Raw genomic sequence first — 23,542 nt, 5'->3', positions numbered from 1 at the left:
GTTGAACAAGTTAAATAAATAAATTAGATTGCCTAAAAACTGTGTCAAAGATTAAAATAGCAGAGCATTCCACCAGGTTAAATATCAAGAGCATCTAAAAGACAAGTTTCTTAAGTCTACCAGAGTTGATAAGCATTCAGCATGACATCTGATTAACAAAACTTGGACTTTAATATGTCATAGTTGAGACCCTGTTTATTTAACCAGTAAGTAACTTCATAAATACATCCTTTAGTTCCTATATAACTATTAGTAGTATTTCACAAAAAAACCTAAACTTTCTGTATTTTAACATATTTTACCTGAATTAGTTTGAAAAACCTGTATTTCTAAGCTAACAAGTGGAGATAAAATCAATCTTGTTTAGTCAGACTAGAATAAAATACTTATTCAAATGCTTGTATAAATATTATTTTAAATAAAATTATATATAAACTAGTATAGTAATTAACTTTTATTATATGAATTATGAAAAAAGTTAAATTGTATAAATCTATTCGCTATAAAATATATAGTACAACGTAGAATAAAAGGTCTCATTGTTAAAAACTATTTAAAAAGATGGGAGAGCATGACTTAAGCCAGAAAATTGATATATTACTATAACCTTAAAGAAGAGCTTTGTAAATAGGTTACAGTCAATCATATACTGTAAGCTAATCTTCTTAAGAGACTCTAAGTAACTCAGTAAGACAAAGTCGAACCACTGACTATGGGAAGTTATTTATATAACTGAATTCCTCACAGGTAAATGATATGATACTATATTAGCAGCTTCTTTGGCAAAAAAAAACCACCCAAATTGTCAATTAAAAAAAAAAAGTCTCAAGTATTATTCATCTCTTCAACCCTGAAAACATCAACACTTTAAGAAAGATGATTTCCTCACTTAGGAGGTAAGAAAACTGTCCTGCAAGTAAATAACTTGCATTAATTCTAAATAAAGAAATTTTTATGACTCAATATTTTAATTAAAATTGTTCTCAATGAATCAATTAAAATTAAAAGCTAGATTTCACTTTTTTAACTATTAATAAAAATTCAGAGAATACAGTAGCTTTGTCAATATAAAATTAAAACACTGATTTAAAGTAATATTGGTTTTCCACTGATAAAGATGTGCCCCAATTACACCATGAAACAATTATAGTCCTAATTTCCATTACTAACCAATAGACATAGAAATAACTGACATCCCAGAGATAACATTTGCTTCAATAAACTTTGATAAAATTATTTTCTTATAGTTTCAATGTTAATCTAAAAATTAAGTGTGCTGATTTAATATTTAATGTTTTAAATAGCAATTCAATTTGTACATGAGACTTATAAGAAATATACTAAAGAACACATTTCTCAGCAGAAAAAAGTTAAGACAATTCCTGATCTTAAATCACTGTATCTGTATCAAACCTAAATCCTCATTTTTCAAGAAGTTATACATGAAGAAATATGAGGACTGCTGAACAAACTTAAATTATTAACCTACTACTAACTATTCAACTATTTAAAATCAATCAGCACTTTTAAAAGGAAGCTTTATAATTAACAAAACTGTACAGCCAGTGAAACTATCAGAAGGTACTGGTAAAGTTGTGGTGACTGACTTCACTGGTGAATTATTGTGGCCAACACTGGCAATCTTACCACTCAAAAGAGTATCTACTTCAAACTGATGAACATTAACAGGTACCAAGTGTTTTTCTTTGTGGAGTTATTTTAATATGGATGTCATGAATGGAACTAGAAAATTAGAAGTCCTATATAAAATGAATTCTGAGGAGAAGGGCTCATGCTTTTCAGCAAGTCACATCTTTCTCAAGCTTTGTTCAGTCTGCTCATCTGTAAACTGGGAATAATAATCATCTTCTTAAGTGTTTATGATTAACAACTGTAATTAACATGTTTTAGATAATATCTCACAATTTTTCATTAGTAAAATAACATAATGGATGTGACTTTTTAAAGGAAATCAAATATACAAATGCAAAAGACTACCATTCATTTTCCTCCAAAATAAAAAAGACCAAAAAATTATGACCACACATAAAAATAATTCTAATATTTATATGGTTAAAAATGCATAAATAAATAATGCATTTGTTTTCAACACAATTTTCCACTTCTAGTTTTAAGGATTATTAGCATTAAAAACAATTGATTATCTAGATGGGTACAGGCAGTCTCCAACTTTCAAATAGGTTATGCTCCAAACAGCATGCTTAGAACTCATTTTCCCATTTAAAAAAAAGCCGTACATAATAGTTATTTCTCAGATTATCCTCAAAGGCTAAATATATTAATCAACAATGTTTTTTAGGTGAAAAATCAACACACTGACTTCAACCAAACCTATCTACCTTTATAAATTTCTCTGGGAAAATGAATTCCACCGTAACATCTCCTTCCCACCTGCATGGAGATGAGATAGTTTATTTAAGGCAAGAAATTTCTTTTGGAAAAAAAAAAAAAAAAAAGAAAACCTCTCTGGACACCTTTCTAGGTGACCTGAAAAGGTTAATAGAGGTTTTGAATCACTTCATTCTAGGGATGAAAAGAGAAATCATTATGCCTACAGACTGAGACTTTTTCCATTGCCTGCACATACACAGCACTAAGCATTTATCAAGTTGGGAACTGCCTATATTACAATCATCAACTTAAAAAAAAAAAAGATTAGCATTAAAATCATTTTAAAGATTAGCATTAAAATAATGGTAATTGTTACTCTTTTATATAATTATGGGCAGAAAATTTTATGATTATGTTTCCTGGCTTCATAATCAGTAGATTTAAGTTACTTTTAATTTCATATAAACACAGCAACATGTTTATAAAGCACAAAAATTTTAAACAGTACTAAAAAGGTATAAAATACTGCTTTCATTTCAAATTCCAAAATAATTCCTCATACTTTTATCAACAGATCTCCCTACCATCTCTTTGACAACTTCATTCTCAGATATACCAAAACAATGCTTCAGAAGGCAACATAATCAAGAGTACTTTGCACAGTTTACAACACTAAAAATAAAATAATCCTTACTCCAAGACACAGCTAATAAATGATTTATTTCCTCCCCTGCACAAAGAAACATGTTTTGATGATTCAAAAAAAATTCCTAACACCAATTCCAACATGAACCTAAAATCTCTATAAGGTCAGCTGAGTTAACAGAATCAAGAATCTTGTAGTGAAAAGACAAGAATCCTAAACTGTTGGCAGTGCTTCACAGCATGCCAGGAAACTCTGAAGGAGTTTAAATACTTATACCTTCAAATGACTTAACACTCTCGGATATTTTCAGGAGATATCTAAGACAAATCATCTAGTCCCCAAAGAAAATAAAAGAAAAATAAATAAAAATACATATATACATACAAATAAACTTTCAAGGTAGACGCTGGAATTCTTTGGATCTACCTCAACCTAAGCCTATGGTCTGGAAAAAGCCAATGTGTTACAGTAGTGTTTACAGTTTTATACTGGTTTTTACCTAACTCTTAGTAGTTTAAAATACCGTTTACCTCTTTGGGATCCATTATAAACATGCTATCTTTTAAATCTTTAAGAAATCAGACAAATTGGAGGAACATATTAATGAAGAGAAATAGTAAACAAATAGGCAAAACCAGGAAAATCAAAATAAACATGCTCATTCAACCAAATCAAGGCATTAATCTCCAAAGTGTTCTTTAGTTTTTAAATATTTTGAAGGAAATGAAAATAGTCCAAAGCCTAGGTATTAATATGTCTGAAGAGAGGAGAGAAACAGACAATGGGGATATGTGAATCTAAGGAATACATGCTGTCTGAAGCCTTCTCATTTTATGTCATCTAAATCACCTTGTAGGAAAGAAACAGAGACCATATTGAAAACGCCTGCAAGACATGCATATGAATTGGAGATCAATTTAAGCTGTGACAAGACAGAGTGTGCTCTATTCAAACTGAATGCAATCTCCAGATAACTGGAAACTGGAAACATCCATGCCTACACCATAGAGCAATTTCAAAGAAAGTCTACCCTTAGCCCGTGTATTATAGAACCTATGTGCACCATGTTCTTCAAACAATTGATGTTTATAAATCTCCCCCCTTATTTTTTTTAGTTACACAGGAAGCACTGGCCTTCAAAGATGCAATTTTGTTTTAAAAGAAAAATCACCATATAGCATAGCAAATCACCATTAAAGGTTTGGCAGAAATTTTTACTTTTTAAAAAGATCTTTGTCTAGCATGACACCATCTGATGTTGTTTGAAGAGTTAATCTTAACATATCCATACACTCTTTCAACCTGGGATCAGACGTTCGCAATCCTGTAGATTTGAGTGCCTGTTTTTAAAAAAATAAGAGTTTGTAAATACATAGTGCAAATAATGTATATGCTTATTCCAACTACAAGTTTTTATTCCTGTATATAAAAACTCCTACCCAGAACCTGAATATGTATATGGGCATTTTAGGGTCACTATTACCCACTTTCTGGACAAGTTTCTCATTGTTTCTTTCATTTTCTTTCACTGATTACCTTGAAATGAGCATGATGAAAATTTGAAAACATAATAAGAGAAACAGTGTCAGTCAGAATCTACAGGTCAGATGATCTTTAAGACTACATTTCAATATTCCTGTATTATGGATTATTACTGATTTTCAAAAAGTTTAAAATAGAAGAATACAAAAACTTACTGTAATAAATTTATGAACAGGTATTTTCTCTTGTCCTTCTGCAATTGTATAGAACAGCAAATCTTCCAAGCTAGGTAACAGACCCTGTTTTATTTTACTAAAGGGGAAAAAAGAAAACAAAATTAATCCTTGTGAGAACATTCTAATGGATTTTAGGTATATTGTTATTAAATCATCATTGAATCAAACTACATCTGAGCTGATCTCATCAAGACTGTCCTGAGAAATGCTAATTTACCAAAACTCCAACCAGTATTACTGAAACCACACTGAAAAAGTAAAAAATGATTTATTAACGAATATAAAAATTTTTAATCTCAGGTTTTAAAATCCTGATTACCATTTCTGGTACTACTAATGCCTACACATCTGTTACGGTGATACCTTCCTGTACAGCCTAATACAACCCCAATCCTAATTATAGAGCTCAGCCAATGTTCAGGCAAGAGTCAACACTTTATTCTGTGTTCTTTAAATATGATGACTATATTTATGTATTACTAGAATAGTTACCCTGATTGTAAAATCTGGGGGAGACAGCAATTACATACTAGACAGTATGTATACCAGTTTTTGAATCCTAGCTGTAATACTTACTAGCTGAGTCACCTTGGATAAATTAAAGAACCTTTCTATGGTTTAGTTTCCTCATCTGAGAGGAGATAATAGCATCTACCTCACCAGATTGTTGTGAGGATCAGCTGACTTGGTACATTCAATACATTTAGAATGCTGACTGGCAGAGAATAAGGACTCAACTGATGGTAGTTGTAGTTAATATTTCTAAAGTGATCTTGGCTTACATATACAGACCAAATGCCACAAAAATCACAAAGATTGTTAGAATAAAAATTTCTTTTTACCATAAAAGGACACTATAATCTTAATAAACTAGTATAAAGTGCAGTAATTAACCACACATTTAAACAAGAAAGGAATTTTTTTCCTATCCACTGAAAAGCTTTCAACTAAACAAATTATAATGAACTTATTTAATGCTTTTTTTTTAGCTCTGAAACCACAACACATTTCAATATTCTGAACATCAATGACTATCATAAGTATTACAGTGATGTTATAAGACTTACAGATCTAAGGTAAACAAATCCCCTCCCCATCTATCAGTATTTTTTAAAACAGGAAGGGGAAATACATACAGTGTGTGTGTGTGTGTGTGTGTGTGTGTGTGTGTGTGTAAAATATTATGGAAAAGACTTTATATTTCAAGAAAGTAAGAGAAAAAATTAAAGAGAAAGAAAGGATGGAATACTCGTTTTCTTAATTTCAGAACAATTTTGGACTAGCCATAGGTTTCATGGGAAAATTGTACACATTATTTTTATAAAATAAACTCACAGAACATAGGTCTGTATAAAATTGTGTTTTTATACTGTTAAAAAGAGTTTTCTAGATATTCTATCTAAATATTTACTGAATTACCCAAAGATTACTTAATAGTCCTATACGTCAGTAAAACCACATGTATTTATTTCCTAATATAATTACTTTCCAATTACTAGTGGGTCCATATATTTCTATCTTAAAAGACAACAGAATATAGAGCTGGTTCACAGAACATGAACAGCTACACTCGCACGTATAAAATTTCTCCTAAAAGAAACATTAGTATTGGTATTAATATCATTTATACTTGCTTTCAAAGCTGTTACACCAACTTTTAGTTTTTAAAGTAAACCTTAAAATGTATCAATTTCATGCTAAAGTCTTTAAAAACTAACACATAAGATTACCACAATTTAAAGACATATCCTGGAAAAATAAATTTATATATATATTATATATATATATATATATATATATATACACATAATATATATATATATATACATAATATATATATATATATACACACATAATATATATATATATATATATATACATATAAAATGAAACAGGGTTCAAATAGTTCAAGAAGTTTCCCAAGACTGCACCGTGGCAGAGATGGATTTAGAACCCATTTCTCTGAATCCAGAGTCCATATTTTTCACCACTACAGTATGCTGGCTCTCAAACTTACTACCCAGTTATTATTCTCATAAGGTACAATTTTTCTAGGTCTTACTCTGATCCAAAATCATTAAACAGCATTCAACAATACTGATGACCTAATATTTAAAGAAAAAGTGAGTCAGCCATCAAAACATCAGTGGAAAATAACATACCAATTATTTACATAAAATGGTTTGTCAAATAAACTTTAGATAGTGGTAGTTTGTCACTTTAAAAAACTGCAGAATAAGCTTTCTATGTATTTACCACACCAGTAAATGGTATTTGCTTTGCCTAAAAGCTAAGTAAATAGCATAAAATATACACTTCTTTACCTTATGGTACAGAGCACAAAAAAATTTAAATGACCATGTTATTGTCAGAGCTAGCAAAAAAAGTAAATATTTACTTGCTTTTGGACAAGAGACTAATTTTTATCCATTGAGGAGAGATTTAAGTCATCTCTAAAAAATATGCTCACAGAATAAATGGGTCAAAATTGATAAAAAGAATACTACCTATCTCAGCATTTAAAATCTCAGACTCTGATCTGAGAAGGTGTTAGCTTCAACACTCTGGTGAACAAATAAATGAAAAGATTCTCTCCAACTTTCAAACAGGTAGAAATTACTCCAAAGATCTTTCTTGATATTACCCCCTTTTCTCTCCCCAAATTTAATATGGATTTGTGGCAACACGTCACAGTAATGTATTTTGCTATGAAAATTTTAAAGCTAAAAAGTATATTTTAAGCATATAGTAACCAGGAGATCCTTGAGGAGTATTTAAATTTTAATGACAAAAAAACCCACTAGATTGTAGGAGGCTTTCAAATCATTACAACTACTGAGAAACCCAAGTGAACCCTCCAGATTCCCTGGGGAAAAATATAAAATGGTCATGACACTCAGCAACTAAAATAGAACACATATAGAAGATTAGTAAATCCAGATAAATCCTTGTTTCATACTTTTTTATTCCTTCCCTTTCATTTTCCCTCACTTCCTTTCTAATTACTGTCCTTAAGATCCTTTCACCATCATTTTGTGACTTCATTTACCCATTCCTTCCTCTATTTTACCCTCACAAAATACCTGCCTAAAACACAGAAATCATTCTTTAAGAAAACAAAAAAAAAAAAATGCCATATATTTAACTGGCATCTAGGACATGTACAGCATTATGTTAGTTGTTGCTTACAGTCTAAATTGAAAAAAGAAGACATACATAATGAGTAATTACAAGAAAGGGACAATGAGATACACTCTGAAAAATTACTTCACTATGGACTAATAAGGTAAAGCTTTTTTAGAAGACATGGAATCTGAGCTACACTTGAAAGATGGGTAGGAGTTGAAAACATGGCAACAGAAAGGGATTCCCAGCAAAGGAAACAGAATGACCAAGACAATGAAGGTAAGCATTCACTGGGTGTTTACAAGGAACAGTAAACTGGGAGAGCATAAGATATATGAATTAGGGTGGCTGTTTCTATTTATGAGCTGTTAAAATACCTAATTTTCACGGCTGAGAGAGATCTATATAAATTAAATAATAAATGAGGAGACCACCTCCTAAAAATTTACATATGGTGTTTAAATTCAGGGCCAATTTCTGCAACATAAAACGAGGTACTTTGTTTACTGATCAACCAGTTACCCAATACCGAAGGACAATTTAAGCTCCTCCGTCTGGTATTCAGTTCTCTATATATGGCTTTGTACTATCTATTCTTATCACTTTTAATTAACTAGATTCATGAATCTGTAAATAAATCCTATCTTACCTTTATTTTTTAATCCATATAAGTCTTCTGTTTATAATCCTCCTTTTCCTAATCCTTTAAGGTATCAATCATCATTTCAGTCATTATACAGGGCTTTCCCCAACCAGATTTTCTATACTCTTTTTAGCACTCCCTGGCTGTATCACTAAGTTTTGTACTTTTCTTATACAGCCTATGTAAAGATGAATAAAATAAGGATGCTGTCTAGGAGAGCCAAGACTATGGCAAGTACTAGGATATAAGGGTAAAAAATGTATTAGGAAGGGGTGCCTGGGTTAAGCATCCAACTTTGGCTCAGGTCATGATCTCACTGTTCATGGGTTCAAGCCCCACGTCAGGCTCTGTGCTGACAGTTCAGAGCCTGGAGCCTGCTTCAGATTCTGTCTCTCTCTCTCTCTGTCCCTCCCCCGCTCATCCTCTGTCTCTCTCTCTGTCTCAAAAATAAACATTTAAAAAAATTTTTTTTAAATAAAAAATAAAAGTATTAGGAAGTACAAAGTAAGCATTCAACTGTGCCTTGACAGGTGGGAGAAATTAAGGAAGTATAACATAATTAGGAGCAACACTGCAAACTCTCCCTCATAGTTTAAAATCTTAAAAGTTAAAAAACTCTAGTATCAAATGAAAGGTGGAAAAGGAAAATCATCAAGTCTTTAAGAACTGCAAAATGAGAAGGAAAAAAATTGAAACGAATTATATTTAGTCTTATTTTGTTAAATAATATTTCATATTACCTGACTTCTCCAAACTATAAACCTTCAAGGCTGGCATATTACCTTCCTTAGTATTTTTTTGCAGGGGTCAAGCCCATGGAACTCAAACACCTAGTATAGCATGGTAAACCTATCAGAAAGTCAGGAACTTTTTTTCCCCAACTAAGTTTAAAAAAAAAAAAGCTCCACTAACAATACAAAAAAACACTTTGATGTTTTTACTTATTTCATTTTAAAACAATGATCTTTAAAAAAAAGTGTTTTTATATTGGTTTATCATTCTGAATTTAAAGTGAGCTGGCTGACAGTAAGTTGAGACTCACAGAGAACAGGTGGTATTTATCAGAGGGGAGAGGGGTTGGGAGGTGGGGGCCAAAAAGGGGGAAAGGATTAAGAAATACAAACTTCTAGTTCTAAAATAAGCTATTAGGATGTAATATATAGCATAGGGAACACCGTCAGTAATATTTATCAACACCGTATGGTGACAGGTGGTAACTAGCCTTAATGTAATCAGTTCCCAATGCATATAAATGTGGACTCCCTATGTTGTACACATGGAACCCATATAATATGGTATGCTAATTACACCTCAATAAAAATTAATTAAGTAAGCATATGGGGTTGAAAGTTCAACTGATGGGGGCTGACCATATACATCATAAGTCTGACAAAGTGATGAATTCTGCTTATTCTCCAAGTCATTCTGCCCCAAGTCTAATTATTGGTGAAATTTAAAAATAAAACATTACATAGTTTAAGGCTTTACTGTTAAGAAAGGATCTCCTGCTATCTTAAAACCCTATGTGCTAAAGTAAGGTTTACAGGGAAGGACGGAGTCTCAAAGTCAAGCAACATGTCTAATGTCACACAATTCTTAAGTGGTTGTGCCAGAATTAGCCCTGGAAAACTGGTCTTTAGTTTCTATATACTTCCTGGTATACCATACCAATTGTGCTCAATTATTAGCCCTCCATTTTAGGAGAAATACCTAGAATTCGTTCAGAATAATTAAAGGTTAAGACTCTTTATATATGAAGAATTTCTAACCAAAATGCTAATATGGAAATTACTTATGTTAGAGAACTAAACTGTTGTTCCACTTTGTTAAATCCTATAAAAAGTGAGGATGAGATTATGTTAAATTAGGGTTGCTGTTCTAACTGGATTTTACTGAAATTTATTCAAGAACATACCAAAGTAAGAAGCACAAAAGCTAGTGGCTGAGCTATCCATTATCAGCTGATGGCAAACTGTCCACATGTACAACTTCAGAAGTCCAGCCCAGGGGGCGGCCTGCTTGCCTTTGAGGGGAGGATGAGGACCTGGTCAGACCAAGTCCCTGATGTCCAGCTCTGTTAGTCCACCTATCCCTTCGGTCAAGTATCCTTTAATACATCAATCTAGTTGTAAAAATAGATACAGTGACTTCTGTTAACCACTTTAATACCATACTAGAGATGATGTCTTTGAAGTAAGTAAAATATGTAGGTTAATGAAAGGGAGACTTCAGCTACACAAAAACAAAAGAGCTCTGAAAATGGAAGGTGCTATGTTCCAAGGCAGTGAACTCTAGTCAAGGAAGTATTCACTCAGAGATGAGTAACAACTTGCAGGAGTATAACAGAAGAGAAAAAAAATCAACTAGGGAGATGGGTTTTTAAGGTCTCTTCCAATATTGTACCTAGAAAGTAATCAATTCAGTACAGTATTTTATTAATCTAATGGTAGATGAAAAGACAAAATAAATCCTAATATTTATGAACTTCAGTCATTTAGTTAGGTCAGTTAGTATATGTGGCCAAGTTATAAACTACGTACAATGAAGTGGAATTAGATGTCTTTAAAGTCACTTTCAACTCCAATTTTCAGTTTTTGAGCTGCTAAAATAGACGGTCCTCCTAAATTCCCATACTAAAGACTATAAACTTTATTCACTCAGGACCTACATATACACAGAAGACCTATACACACACATTTTATACCTAAAGTCTAACTATCTTAAGTTCTTTAAAAAAGAAAAAAAAAAAGAGACTCAAAGAGTAGTTAATGCTACTGAACCATACCCTTAAAGATAGTTAAGATAAAAAATTTTGTTATGTGTATTTTTACTGCAATTTTTTTTAAAAGCTGAGGAGAACTGGGTCTAGAAGGGGAGAGTAAGAGAAAATAGCCAAAGTGGAGACAGGAAGAAAAGAACAAGATGTAGCAACAGATACAAGATACAAAAATCCACAAAGGAACAAACTCATTCAAAGTGGAACTAATCATAATATGAGGGAACACATTACACAACTAAATACAGTTTAGTACAGGGGCCACTAACAGCAAACTAGAGCAGTGCCACCTGTGTTTGTAAATAAAGTTTTATTGCAAGACAGCTGTCCCTATGCATTTACCAACCATCCATGACAGCTTTGCTAATAACAGCTAATTTGAATAGTATTAACCCAGACCAGATAGCCTGTGAAGCCAAAAATATGTACTATTTGACCCTTCAGAGAGAAAAAGTTTGCCAACACTTGCCTGCGAACATCACTATAGTAATGCTCCCTTATGGTAAAATCCGAGATGGAACAAGAAACATTAAACTCTTCATTATATTTTACTGTGGCAAAAAATATGCAACATTTTCTAAGGAGATTTACACTAAGAATAGTTCAGAAAAAGTTTGATGTTTGCAAATAGTGAATATAACTGGATAATGCTGAGAAGAGCTATACAAATCCATGTACATTTTTTTTAACTTTTTAATGTAATGGTACTTCCTGTTATATGTACCAGAAACAGTATATTAGAATAGCAGACTAGTAGATATTTACAATTTTAAAATTAACAGATGTGGTTCCTCTAATAATGGAAGTTATAAATGCAGATGTCCCTTGAACAACAAGCGTTTGAACCATGTGGGTACACTTACATGTGGCTTTTTCTCAATAAATACAGTATAGTACTATAATATATTTTCTTTTCCTTGTGATTTTAATAACATTTTCTCTTGCTCACTTTATTGTAAGAATATAGTCTGTAATACATATAACATACAAAATATGTATTGACTGTTTGTTATTGGTGAGGCTTCCAGTCAACAGTGGGCTATCAGTAGTTAAGTTTTGGGGAAGTAACCTAATTTTTGACTGTGAGAAGAGGCTGGCACCCCTAACATCCACATTATTCAAGGGTCAATTGTACTCATAATGAGAAATCTTAAAATAAACTCTAAAGAGGCAGAGAAAAAAATGTCCATTCTCACAAACCACAACTGCTGATATCATTTGTTTTCCTCAAAATACTTTTTCCAAGCATGTTTTAAAAGCTTAAGGGAAAAAAAAAAAAAAAAGCTTAAGGATCACTTGAGATCATACTGCATAGAAATTTTATATTCTAACTTTTGACCTAACATTTTCTTACATCTCCCAAAAGTGTCTGTATACATTTTAAATGACTGAAAAAGAGACTCTCATATGTATGTATGTATCATAATTTACTCAACCATTCCACTAATGTTGAACACAAGTTTTTTTTCCATTCTTCTCTAATATGTAGGGTACTGTACCAAAAGTATTAATGAATAAATCTTCCTACAACTCAAGTTTGTTAGCCTAGACTCCTAAAAATGTATGAATATATTTAAAGTTTCACACAGTTTTAAAACTGTTCTTAAAAAGCCTGTACTCTTGGAGTGCCTGGATGGCTCAGTCAGTTAGGCATCCAACTCTTTATTTTAGCTCAGGTCATGATCTCATGGTTGTGAGACTGAGCCTCACATCAAGTCTCCGTGATGAGCTGCAGAGCCTGCTTGGATTCTCTCTCTCTCTGTCTCTTAAGAACTCCCACCAAGAATCTTAAGGAAGTGCCTATGTCACTCACACCTTCATGAAGATGACCATTTAAAAATCTTTAGAGGCCTGTAGTAGAAATTAACAGGCAAAAAAACAAAAAAACCCACCCACACACATATACATATATTCAAATCTTGAAATCTACCAACTTATTGTTCATTATGCAATATTAATAGTTCCATTTTAAAGTTAGTTCCGTTTTAAAGTTAGTGTTTTCACTATAAACGTATATTTAGAAAGCGATAAGCAATAATGTTACATACAAACCAGAGAATACTCCCCAAAGGAAGCCAAGAAAACACATTATCATGCTTCTACTGTGTTGTAAGTGGCCAGAAAAGTAACAAGTACAGTAATTAGTTATATGCACCATGTTTCATAAGCAAAGCAATTTTATACCTGAGTAGAAAGATTCCAGGATAAAATCCTAAGTATCTCTACCTGAAAGCTATTTACCTCAGAGATATCAATAATTAGCAATTATTTTTATAAATATATCTGTTCACTCAGCTTTCTTAAGTACTCTTCCTAGCAAATGACTTAAAAGGTGAAAAGGCAGACAGGCAACTCCTTGACTTATACAGGAATTAAAGAGTGTGCTCCTTAAAGAATGCAAATCCTACAATTAGACCTTGTTTCTACAGCCATAATTTTTCTTCACTTCATAGTCACAAGGAAGAAGTATAGCTTTTTACTTATTTTAAGTAACTTTCTGAAACTCAAACCCACAAACATCTTCAACAAAGTTCTCTTCAAGGTGACATTTATTTTTTTCAGACTAAAATAGTGCCCTTCCAACCCTTGTTACTTTTCCCTACATAGCGCCTCATAAAAAAAATTGAATTCAATGTGGTAGTCATTTCCTGAGTTAGTTGATTTTGAAGTAGGCAGACTTCTTTGTAAACAGTAAAGCCTGAAAAGAAGAAGCTAAAACTCAGAAACTAAAGTTCAGGATCTAATTCATGCTTTCAGTGAACTTCATCTAAAAATTATTAAATAGCATGCAGTTCGTTAATTACAGGTCACCACAGATATAGCCATGACTAAATAGACAGCCGTGGTTTAATAGAAGTATCAGGCAGCAAAAAATGTTATGGTGTATGCTTCAAATGGCCACTAAACTAAAGCTCACTGGTAACTGTAACCTGAAAAAAATTTTAATGGAAGAAATCACAAATAAAATCAGAGGTGTTGAGGAATCCCTCAAATATACTTTCAATCTTGATTTTAAGTGAACTGTAAATACATTCACTTTTACACATTAAAAGGAAATGCATTAAAGAATGACAAAATTTGTCACCTATTTCACGGACGTTCTTTCACTTTGAAATTATACCTGCCAAACACTGTCTCAACTTCATTATCAAGTACTGTTCTATAGACCAATTCAATGTTTGCTGCAATGCATAAGCATTTAATCTTGAGATTCAATTCTCACAGCATACAAATGTAATGATTCTATGCCCCTCACTTTCCATTTAATAAATATGAACTACCATGGCACCTGGGTAGCTCAGGTCATGATCCCAGGGTCATGGGATAGAGCCCTGTGTCAGGGTCTGCGCTGAGTGTGGAGACTGCTTAAGATTTTCTGTCTCTCCTCCTCTGCCTCCCTCCCCTGCTCGCTCTCTAAAAAATTAAAAATTAAAATATTAAAAAAAAATGACCTACCAAAAGTCATACTATCTGAAGCCAGTATAAAAATGTTTCCTTTCACTTTTAATACATTTTTAATTATGCATATTTAATCCAAAATATATTTTTAAATGCCATGACTTCACGTAGATGAGCAAACATTCAATTACTTCATCATGGGTATGCAGTTTTTGACAAATACTACCAAACCACCTTCCAAAATAGCTGAACTAATTTATACTTCCACTAGCAATGTAAGAGTTCCTATTCCCCACACCCTCCGCATCACTTGATTTAATTTAACATCTGCCAATCTGATAGGGAAAAAATGATCTCACTGTTTTAATGGAATACTGTATCCTGTATTGTCAATATTGTACCCTATATGAATTACCCTTTTACTAAAGAGCATACATGTGCTGATACTTCCAAGCCTAGTCCTCGGTTGTATCATTTTCCCTCCTAACTAAATAATAAAATGCTTAAACAAAAGGTAACAAAAATGTCCCTCATCCCAACCTGGCAATTCTTTTCAGGGACTCTTCACTATAGGATACACACAAGCTTCATAGAAATGAAGCATGGCATGCTTGATGGAGAAGAAACAGTGAGGTAAAATGTCCATGCTGGGCAAACATTCGGCATAAAGGTTCATCAAGAATATTGAATGCTACAGCATGATTTGTGATTTTGATATAATGCTCATTCCAGTCTGTATTGGTATTTTAGAAAGAGAATGGTAGTTTGAAATTAAAACTCTATAAACAATCTCAAAAGACTGAAATGAGACAAAAGAATGGATATGGGGGTACAGACTTTTAATTTGGGTCATCAAATACATGGACATACACGTGAGAAGAGTTTGGATGAGAAATGAAATATTATCATGAGAGGCAAAGTTGAGAGAAGGCACATGCTGTGGAGAAGGCAGACAAGTGGGAAAGAAGCAAAGACCTTAGCCTCAGGGTTTACTCAGTGAGCAAACCCAAAAAGTGCCAGGAAAGCAAAGAGGACAATTTAAAAAATGAAGACAGCCAAGTGGATTTTCAAAATGATAAAATGATAGCAACAAAATTAAGTAAGTGCACTACAGGGAAAACTAAGCAAAAATCATATTTTCTATAGGGTATTTAAGACAGTAGTAAAATCTTAAGTTAAACCAGGAATCTAAACCAGACTGAAGTTGGTTGAAGGAGATGGCATAGCCTAGGATGACACTGGTTCAAAGAATCTGACTATGGAAAAAAGGTAAGTAGGTAACTTGCTTATATTCCACCTCTTTCCAAAATATAATATAGTAAGGTTAATAAAATATAGTCAGACCAAGGAAAGGAGGAAAAGCAAATATGTTAGCTATGTTAATTAATAAAATTGCTATGGTTAAGTATTAAATTCTCTAAGCTTACTAGTAAGTAGGCCAAAAAGACAAACAGTACAAATCAAATAGAAGTACAATAATTTTTCAAGAGAAATTTTTTCTGGAAATTAAAAAAACAAAAAGAAATTTCTCATGTATGAGCCTAAAATTCAAAGGCTAATGTCCTTGTCATGTTTTACAACATGAAGATGAAGCAACTTTATTCTTATTTAATAAACACTTATATACTATTTTAACACATACCAAATTGTTGTCCTAAGCCTTTTACAAAATGTTAACTCATTTAATTTCACATGGTTATTTCTTTTAATAATCTTCCATAAAACCTGGCAGAGTCGTGAGTGCTGGCATTCCGGGTGGCTTGCTGACTGAGGGATGAACTATATTTTGGAAGCTGAGCATTAGAAAGGATAACAGGATCAACTGGAAGCTTACCTCCCAGAATGAGAGAAATGTTTATTACACAAAGGCAAAATGGAAGGAGTCAAAAGAGGAAAACTACATTTGGAAACCAGATCATTCAGGAAATAGAATCTTTAAAAAGATTAAAAATGTCTTAACAATCTTGAGGCCAGTGCTCTTCAAGTGTATGTATGAATTCAAGTCAGCTGGGGTTCACTCTTGAAATCCTTGATTCAAAGCTCTCAGGATTATCATATATAGTACTTGGATTGCTCCTGAGCCAGTCTAGCTATTATTCCAAACTTCAGTGGCAGAAAAAGAAACTCCTTTGAACTAAGGTAAACAAGATTGTCTTATTGGCCATTCAAATTCCCAGGTCAGCTGAGCAAATGTTCTTGAAGGATTCCCTCCCTAGACTGATTTTCTTTGGTGGTTGGGGTACAGTACAGGACCTTTTTTTATGTATCGTTGTCAGTAAGTATTAACCAAAATAGTGTTTCCAAAGTTACTGCTAAGAGACGATTTCTTATTTGGAAGGAAATGAAGCTAGAAAGTTCTTGTGAGCTTAAATTTCCTATCTGACAAGAAGGAAAAAAAAGGGCACTAGTGCCACTGAAAAGACACAAACTGGAAGACATTTTCAATAGAAAACAATTCCCATCCCATAGCCTTCAAGGACAACTTTTAAATGCTAGCAATTGCACTTCGTAATTCTGTAACCCTGGGCTCAGGTATTTAAACTAGTTTCATGCCTGGTAAACCAGATGATAAGGTACAAGTGAGTACCAGATGAGATTAAGCATACACATTCTAGACCCTAAAAAACACGAGAGATAGAAATTTAACAAAAGTCTAGCTTTTCAGACCTTGAAGGGATTTAAATCATCTAACTAAAGATGTTAAATGACCTACCTATATGCTCCTAAGACTTTGTGACACAAAGCCATTATCACAGAATACCACAAATTTTGCCCATCATTAAAATAACATTTTTCAGTCTGGGAAAACTTAAGCTTGGAATGTTTTAGGAAGGTGCCAACTTCAATTACAGGAAACATTAAGCAGACCTGTGATTCAGTATAAAAATCACACCACACTTTCAGTTTGACTTAAGGTGATCTGAAGCTGAAGACAGTAATGTGAGTGACAGGGTGGCAAAACGGGTCACATAATGTCAGTACAACGTCAGCAAAATGGTAGCGTATAAAGAAAGCATACAGGTTATATTTTTACCCATATTGGGAAAACAAAGTTGGGGTCCATTTATATTATACAAGACAAAATAACCAAGAAATTGCTTCCCATTTGTTAAGAAAAACCAATTTAGTTTTAAGTCAAAAATGCTGTGTGGCATAGATGACTTAACATTCTATCAGTATTTAAATCACAAAAACTACATAACTCTGATTTTTCCTAGTGTTTTACCAGTCACATTTCATCTTGGCTATTTTGATTATTTTAAAAAATTCGCCCATCTCATGGAAGACATTAGGCCAAAGCTGGTCCCCAGTGCAAACAGGTAGTCTTGTACTGCGTGCCCCTTCTCGGCCACATGACTCTCTTCCTCCTTAATCTCCTTTCGAAAACATTATTTCCGGTGCCCCAGATGGCTCGACACCACGCCTGAAAGCCACTCCAGAAATATTAAGAATATTCTGCCACGTTAGGCTTCTAAAGAGATAGTGGCAGAGCGATCGAAGGAGGGCAGGCTTAGAGAGAAAGAAACCTGAGCCTGAAAAATGACGAGTCAGGAAGGCGCAGTGTATGCTAAACACCCGACTCCTAAATGTCACTCGGTGGAGATGTTCGTGTGGCATCACCCACGGAGAGCTGGGCAGGCGGCCAGGAGCTGCAGCCCGGAGCCGGGGAGCAGAGCACGCGGCGCGGGCCAGGCAGCCGCAGCCCCAAAGGACGGGCCCGGGGGCGGGGGGGGGGGGGGGGCGAGGGCGGAATGGCCCAGGCCGGCCGCTCCGGCCCCTCCGCGGCTCCTCCCGGGCGGCCCGCGCCAGGGGCGGGGAAGGGAAGTGGGGGCCGAGCGGAGGGGCGCCGACGGGGAAGGCGCGGGCGGGGCCGGACCTAATCACATGGCGCAGACTGCGCAGGCCGCCCGGCATCTCTTTCTTTCTCTTTCTCGAACCTCCGCTCCCATCCCGCCCCACCGCAGGCCCCTCCCGGGCCCGATTCCGGGCCCCACGCGGGGGAGGCCTCTTCCGCCTAGCGGAGACACTCACTTTTCGCCCGAGGCCACCAGCTCCTTGCCCTCACTGTTGCCGAACGCATCCGTCTCCCCGGGGCCGTCCTTGGGGCTGGGAGCCGATGGGGCCGCGGGCGGCGACGCCCCAGACTGCTGCTGCTGCTGCTGCGTGCCCCCCTTGCCCAGCTCCTGCAGGATCTCCGAAGGGGAGCTAGACAGTCCCCGCGCGAGGGGCCCCGCCGGCCGGCCGCCCCCGCCCCACCACGGGTAAAGCCGCGCGGCGGCCGCTGGGCCCGCGGCCCCCTGTCCCCCGCCTCGGGGACGCCGGCACAGTGTGACGAGGGGCTGTGCCCGCCTCAGAGCTGCGCAGGAAGCGGCGGGAGGCCGCAGGAACAGGTCCCGCAGCATCGCCGAGCCTCGCAGTCGCATCATGCCGCCGGGTCTGTCAGCGCCCGCTAGACTAGGGAGGATGCTCGGGGCGTGGGCGGCCGCTCTCCTCTGGAAACGCAGTCTCCGGTGGGACACCGAGAGGGCAGAAGTGGATAGGAGCAGCGACGTGGGTGTGGTTTGGACTCCGGTTCCCGCAGCCTCCGCTGCTGCTCAGGAGGCTGCCCGCCGCCGCTTCACCTCACGCCGCCGAGGATTCCGCACTGAGGCTGAAGCGCAGGGGAGGGCCAGAGACATTCCGCGCTCACCCTCTCGGGGGCGGGAGGACGCCCGCGTCCTCCCTCCTTCCCCTGCTACGATTGGCTCAGATTCTCGACCTCTCTCCTGATTGGTGACTGTAGCAGTCAAATTTCTCTCCGCGCAGGGTGCGCGGAGAGCCGGGGTGGAGATTGGCAGGGGGCGGGGAGAGGAACCGAACTGACGTGTGAGGCGTGGGAGCCAGGAGGGGCTCTAGCGTAGCCGCTTCCCTCTCGCTTTGCCAACCGCGAGGCTGCCCTAGTTGGAAACTGAGGAGTCAGGGGTCTCGTCACTTACGAAGCAGATTGGCTCCTGGACTCTGGGGCCTCGAACTGTCGGGGAGACTGACCGGCAAGAGCCCCTGCAGCCGAGTGGCCGGGAGCCAGTCGGATTGGCCGGAGCTGGCGTCTGGCCGAGCCGTCGGAGCTTGGCTGGTCCAAGCTTGCAGCTGGCCCGGGCTATCCGGTGAGGACGTGAGGAGACACCTCTGAGGGCCGCGGTCCAGGAAAGGCAGCCCCAGACGAACCTCGTCTCTCTCCCAAATGTTACATTTACTTGAAACTTTCCATGGTTGGCCACTCCCCAGATGTGAAGTGTTTTGGAAAAAATGAGCAAAATCCTTTCAGCTATGCGACTTAGCCATTTGGAAGGTTGGAGATCGGGGGAGGGCGAAGAGCGAGAGAGATTCCAGAATACGACTGCTTTCCTTTTTAAAAATTATTTTTTTAATGTACACTGGTATCTCAAAAATATTTTTGAACAGCAAGGATTCCCTTGACACTAGTTTGCTGGAAAGCATAATTGTAGATACTTTTGTATTTTAAAAGCTGCTTCATCATTTTAAAATAGAAGCATCTGAGTTCTGGTTCTCTAAATCGTTTCAGCCTAGTATCTATTGTTTATCCTGTTTGGTCTGTGGGAAAAGAGCCAAGGATCTGATAAACTCTTGAGTTTTTCTCTGAGCCTACCTATGCACTTCACGACAAAAGGTTTTTAGACTGTTTCTTGAAACAATTAGGTTTAAATGCATAGATCCACAAAAGTTAATGGGGATGATTTTTATGAACCAGGAAGGGTGTGCGTCAGGTGCATTAACTAGGTGCATTAGTAATCTAATGAATCTTAAAATATTGCACTAGATTAATAGGAAATCTGTACCCTACAGGCTATTGTGACCTTTGGCATGTCAGAGTCTCGCTCATGTTTAAGTTTTTTCTATCTGCTCTTCAACCGAAAGAACCTGAAGAAGGCTATCATGTGTAAATCGGTTAAGTATCGCCTTAAAAAAAAAAAAAAGTTCAGACAATTGCAAATTATTTAGAGGGCTTTTATTACTACTTAACATTACCTGTCACTAAAATTTGAAGAGTCAAAGTAATAATATACAGTATTCAGGAAAAGGAACATCAACTTTTGGAGGAGAGGTAACGAATATCAGCCCTGCCTAACCTTTCCAGTGACTTGTCAATGACATAAACCTGAATATTGTGTGACCTCTTAGATATAACTGGTTATCAGTTTTGACTGTTTCCTTTCTCTCCACTTCCAAGCTATTGACAAATCCAGTCGTTATTTTCCTCCTAGCTTTTCTCTTAGCTTCTCTAATTTTCCTATGAAAATTCTTTGTAAATTTCTTTCATTTTTAAAGGCTTAAATGCTTTATAGTATACTTAACAAATATGGAAAGAAAACCTAGTAATATATTATTTTCTAGAGTTTCTGCTTCCATGCATGAGCTAGTAAAAATGGACACGTTAGTCCTAACATTTAGAAGGACTTAGAGTCTGATGCAATTTAACCCCTTCTTTGTGAAAACCATGAAAAAGTTATAGACAGCAAATTAAAAGTACTATAAATAGAATTGAAGTTTGAGTCATTCGTACTTTAATTTGATTCCTTTCTTCATCATATATAATATTTTTTAATCTTCAGTTAATGTTTCTTTAATCAAATACAACTGAGCTACTATGAATTGGAGTTAATTACTGTTTCCATTAGATTATTTACTTGTTAAATTATATCATCATGTAAAACAAAATCTGTCCCTATAAAAACATTTTATACACATACAACAGTCCACTAAAATAACCACAAATAGATAATCTCCAGATTAATGGGTGGCTGGATTGTCAGAGCTACTCTTAGACTCCTCTTTGCCAGTAGATAAGTGCAGCTATCCCACAAGAGATTGTAGTCCCATAGCCATTAAGCAGATATGAACCATCCAAAGGAAAAAATGGAATTTATGCATTTTGTTTCTGTTCTAACTAGAAGAACAATCTAACTAGAGTTCCTGTGTTCTTTTGAAGATTAAAAAAGGCTAATATTTCAAGATCATAATGTAACATATGTATAAGTTCCAGATTTTGCCATTCACCAGAACTAAAAGGTTATTATTTGTTGACCTAAAGCTAAGTAGAAAATAATTCTCCTTTGCCTAACAGCTTAAAAGAATTGACTCACTATTTTGTTTGTTTGAATTCTGTTAAGAGAATAGAGTAAGATTCAGGAAACCTCTAAACAGCTTCTGCTACTACTTCCCTTTCTTCTGTTTGTTTCCTGCTTTAACTGGCCAGCTTCCTAGTCTTGCTGATAAACCCTGTCAAACATGACTTACTATTCCAAAGTTGAATTTAGATATGTATTAAAGTTATTATAGATCCCTCATGGATAAAATGGGGATAATATTAGTATCTTATCTCATAGGGTTGTGAGGATTAAATGTATATATATATATATATATATATATATATATATATATATATATATATGGCACTTAGAACAATGCCAGTAGCATTCTATAAGTGTTAGCTATAAATATTATCATTATTATTATTCCATAAGTGAATAAATTTTGTTGCACATGATTGTCACGTTTGTTATTAAAAAGCCAAACAGAGTTGTTTTAAGACATCTAATTGTAAAATATCATTCAAGAAGAAGCTGGCTCCCCAAATGAGATCATTTGCTTTATTTTTAGAAAATAAACCAATAATTTCCAAAGTATCTTTGGACTGCTGCAAAGACAGCAAGATTAAGTAAAGCTGGATTCAGTGCCCATGGTACCAGCTGTTTACAAATAATTTTTAAAAAGTAATACAGAAGGAAGAATTGCTAGACTAAAAAGAAAAGATTGCCTGAATGTACATGTCATATATAATTAAATCTAAAAATCTATTATTTGCCACCTATGTATGTTAAACCTCTCTTCCTCGTGACATCACACAAAAATGGTGAAATTTTCATGAGACCTGAAGAGACTACTTATATGGTATCATCCTAAATAACAACCATATAAAATTCTTTTTGTGGGCCCCCTGATGGCTGGAACTGGAGTGGGGTGATAATCAGTTACTTTCCTTCATTCAGAGGAAAATTATATCAGCTTGTAAGTTAATATTGGTTACACTTAGATCGCAATTTTATGCATGGGTTCTCTAGATATTTACTTATTTTTCAAAGTAATTTTAACTCTTATTTTTTGTAGTGTGATAGAAAATATTAAATTGGACTAAACCCCATGTCAGAGATAAGAAAGTCTTGCTTGTATAATTAGGAAAACCTAAAAAAAAAAAAAAAAAAGATTTTATAAACATTGCAAAAGTCAATCAAAAGGATACCTTCTTGAGAATGAAAACAACCTCTAGGTAAATTGAATTACTGTTCCCAAATATTTATGTCCCTTCTAATGGGAGGACTTTACCTCCCTGCTTTTAACAGCAGGCTTGGCCCTTTGCCTTGATTTGTTCAATGAAATATTAAAGGAAGTGATGTTTGCCACATAGTTCTGACATCTATCTTTTCCTTGTATGACAAGAATGGCATGTCCCAAAGATGGGATGCCCCTTTCACCTGGGTCCCAGAATAATGGAACAAACTTGAAGATGACTGTGATTGACAAATAATATGAAGAGAAAGAATCCTTCCTGTAAGTAATATCAATTTAGGAATTATTACTATACAATATTTAAGTTAGGTTGACTGGTATATCATCTAACTTCAATGAAGATGACTAGGCCACCATGAGACTAATAGGGACTACAGAGAGAATTTGAGACCTCTAAAAGATAGGCATTAACTTCCAGAGCAGTTGAAACTATCACTGAGGGGACAGTCAGAATAGTCATTCTCTTTCAGGGACAATCAAAAGCAAAGTTAAGGAAGAAAATATTTGAGTGATATTTTAATATGTCATTTATATTT

The 23,542-nt window shown here is 35.6% G+C and overlaps 1 protein-coding gene across 3 annotated transcripts in view; it reads right to left on the bottom strand.

The window, feature by feature from the left end:
• The window catches only part of GLS (glutaminase), an 85,542-nt gene extending 66,219 nt beyond the window's left edge, over window positions 1–19,323 (bottom strand). For all 3 annotated transcript variants that reach the window (XM_042949484.1, XM_042949485.1, XM_042949486.1), the window contains exons 1-3: window positions 18,693–19,323; window positions 4,696–4,792; window positions 4,217–4,338 (exon numbers count right to left, since the gene is read on the bottom strand). In XM_042949484.1, coding sequence (XP_042805418.1) covers window positions 4,217–4,338; window positions 4,696–4,792; window positions 18,693–19,087 — 614 coding nt within the window. In that variant the 5' untranslated portion in view covers window positions 19,088–19,323. The remainder of the gene's footprint in view (window positions 1–4,216; window positions 4,339–4,695; window positions 4,793–18,692) is intronic.
• Between the last annotated feature and the right edge of the window lie 4,219 nt (window positions 19,324–23,542).

This window comes from Panthera leo, chromosome C1 (assembly GCF_018350215.1).
Source record: "Panthera leo isolate Ple1 chromosome C1, P.leo_Ple1_pat1.1, whole genome shotgun sequence".
Taxonomy (NCBI): domain Eukaryota; kingdom Metazoa; phylum Chordata; class Mammalia; order Carnivora; family Felidae; genus Panthera; species Panthera leo.
Note: the sequence above shows the minus strand (reverse complement) of the source record. Positions and strands in the feature narration are given on the sequence as shown.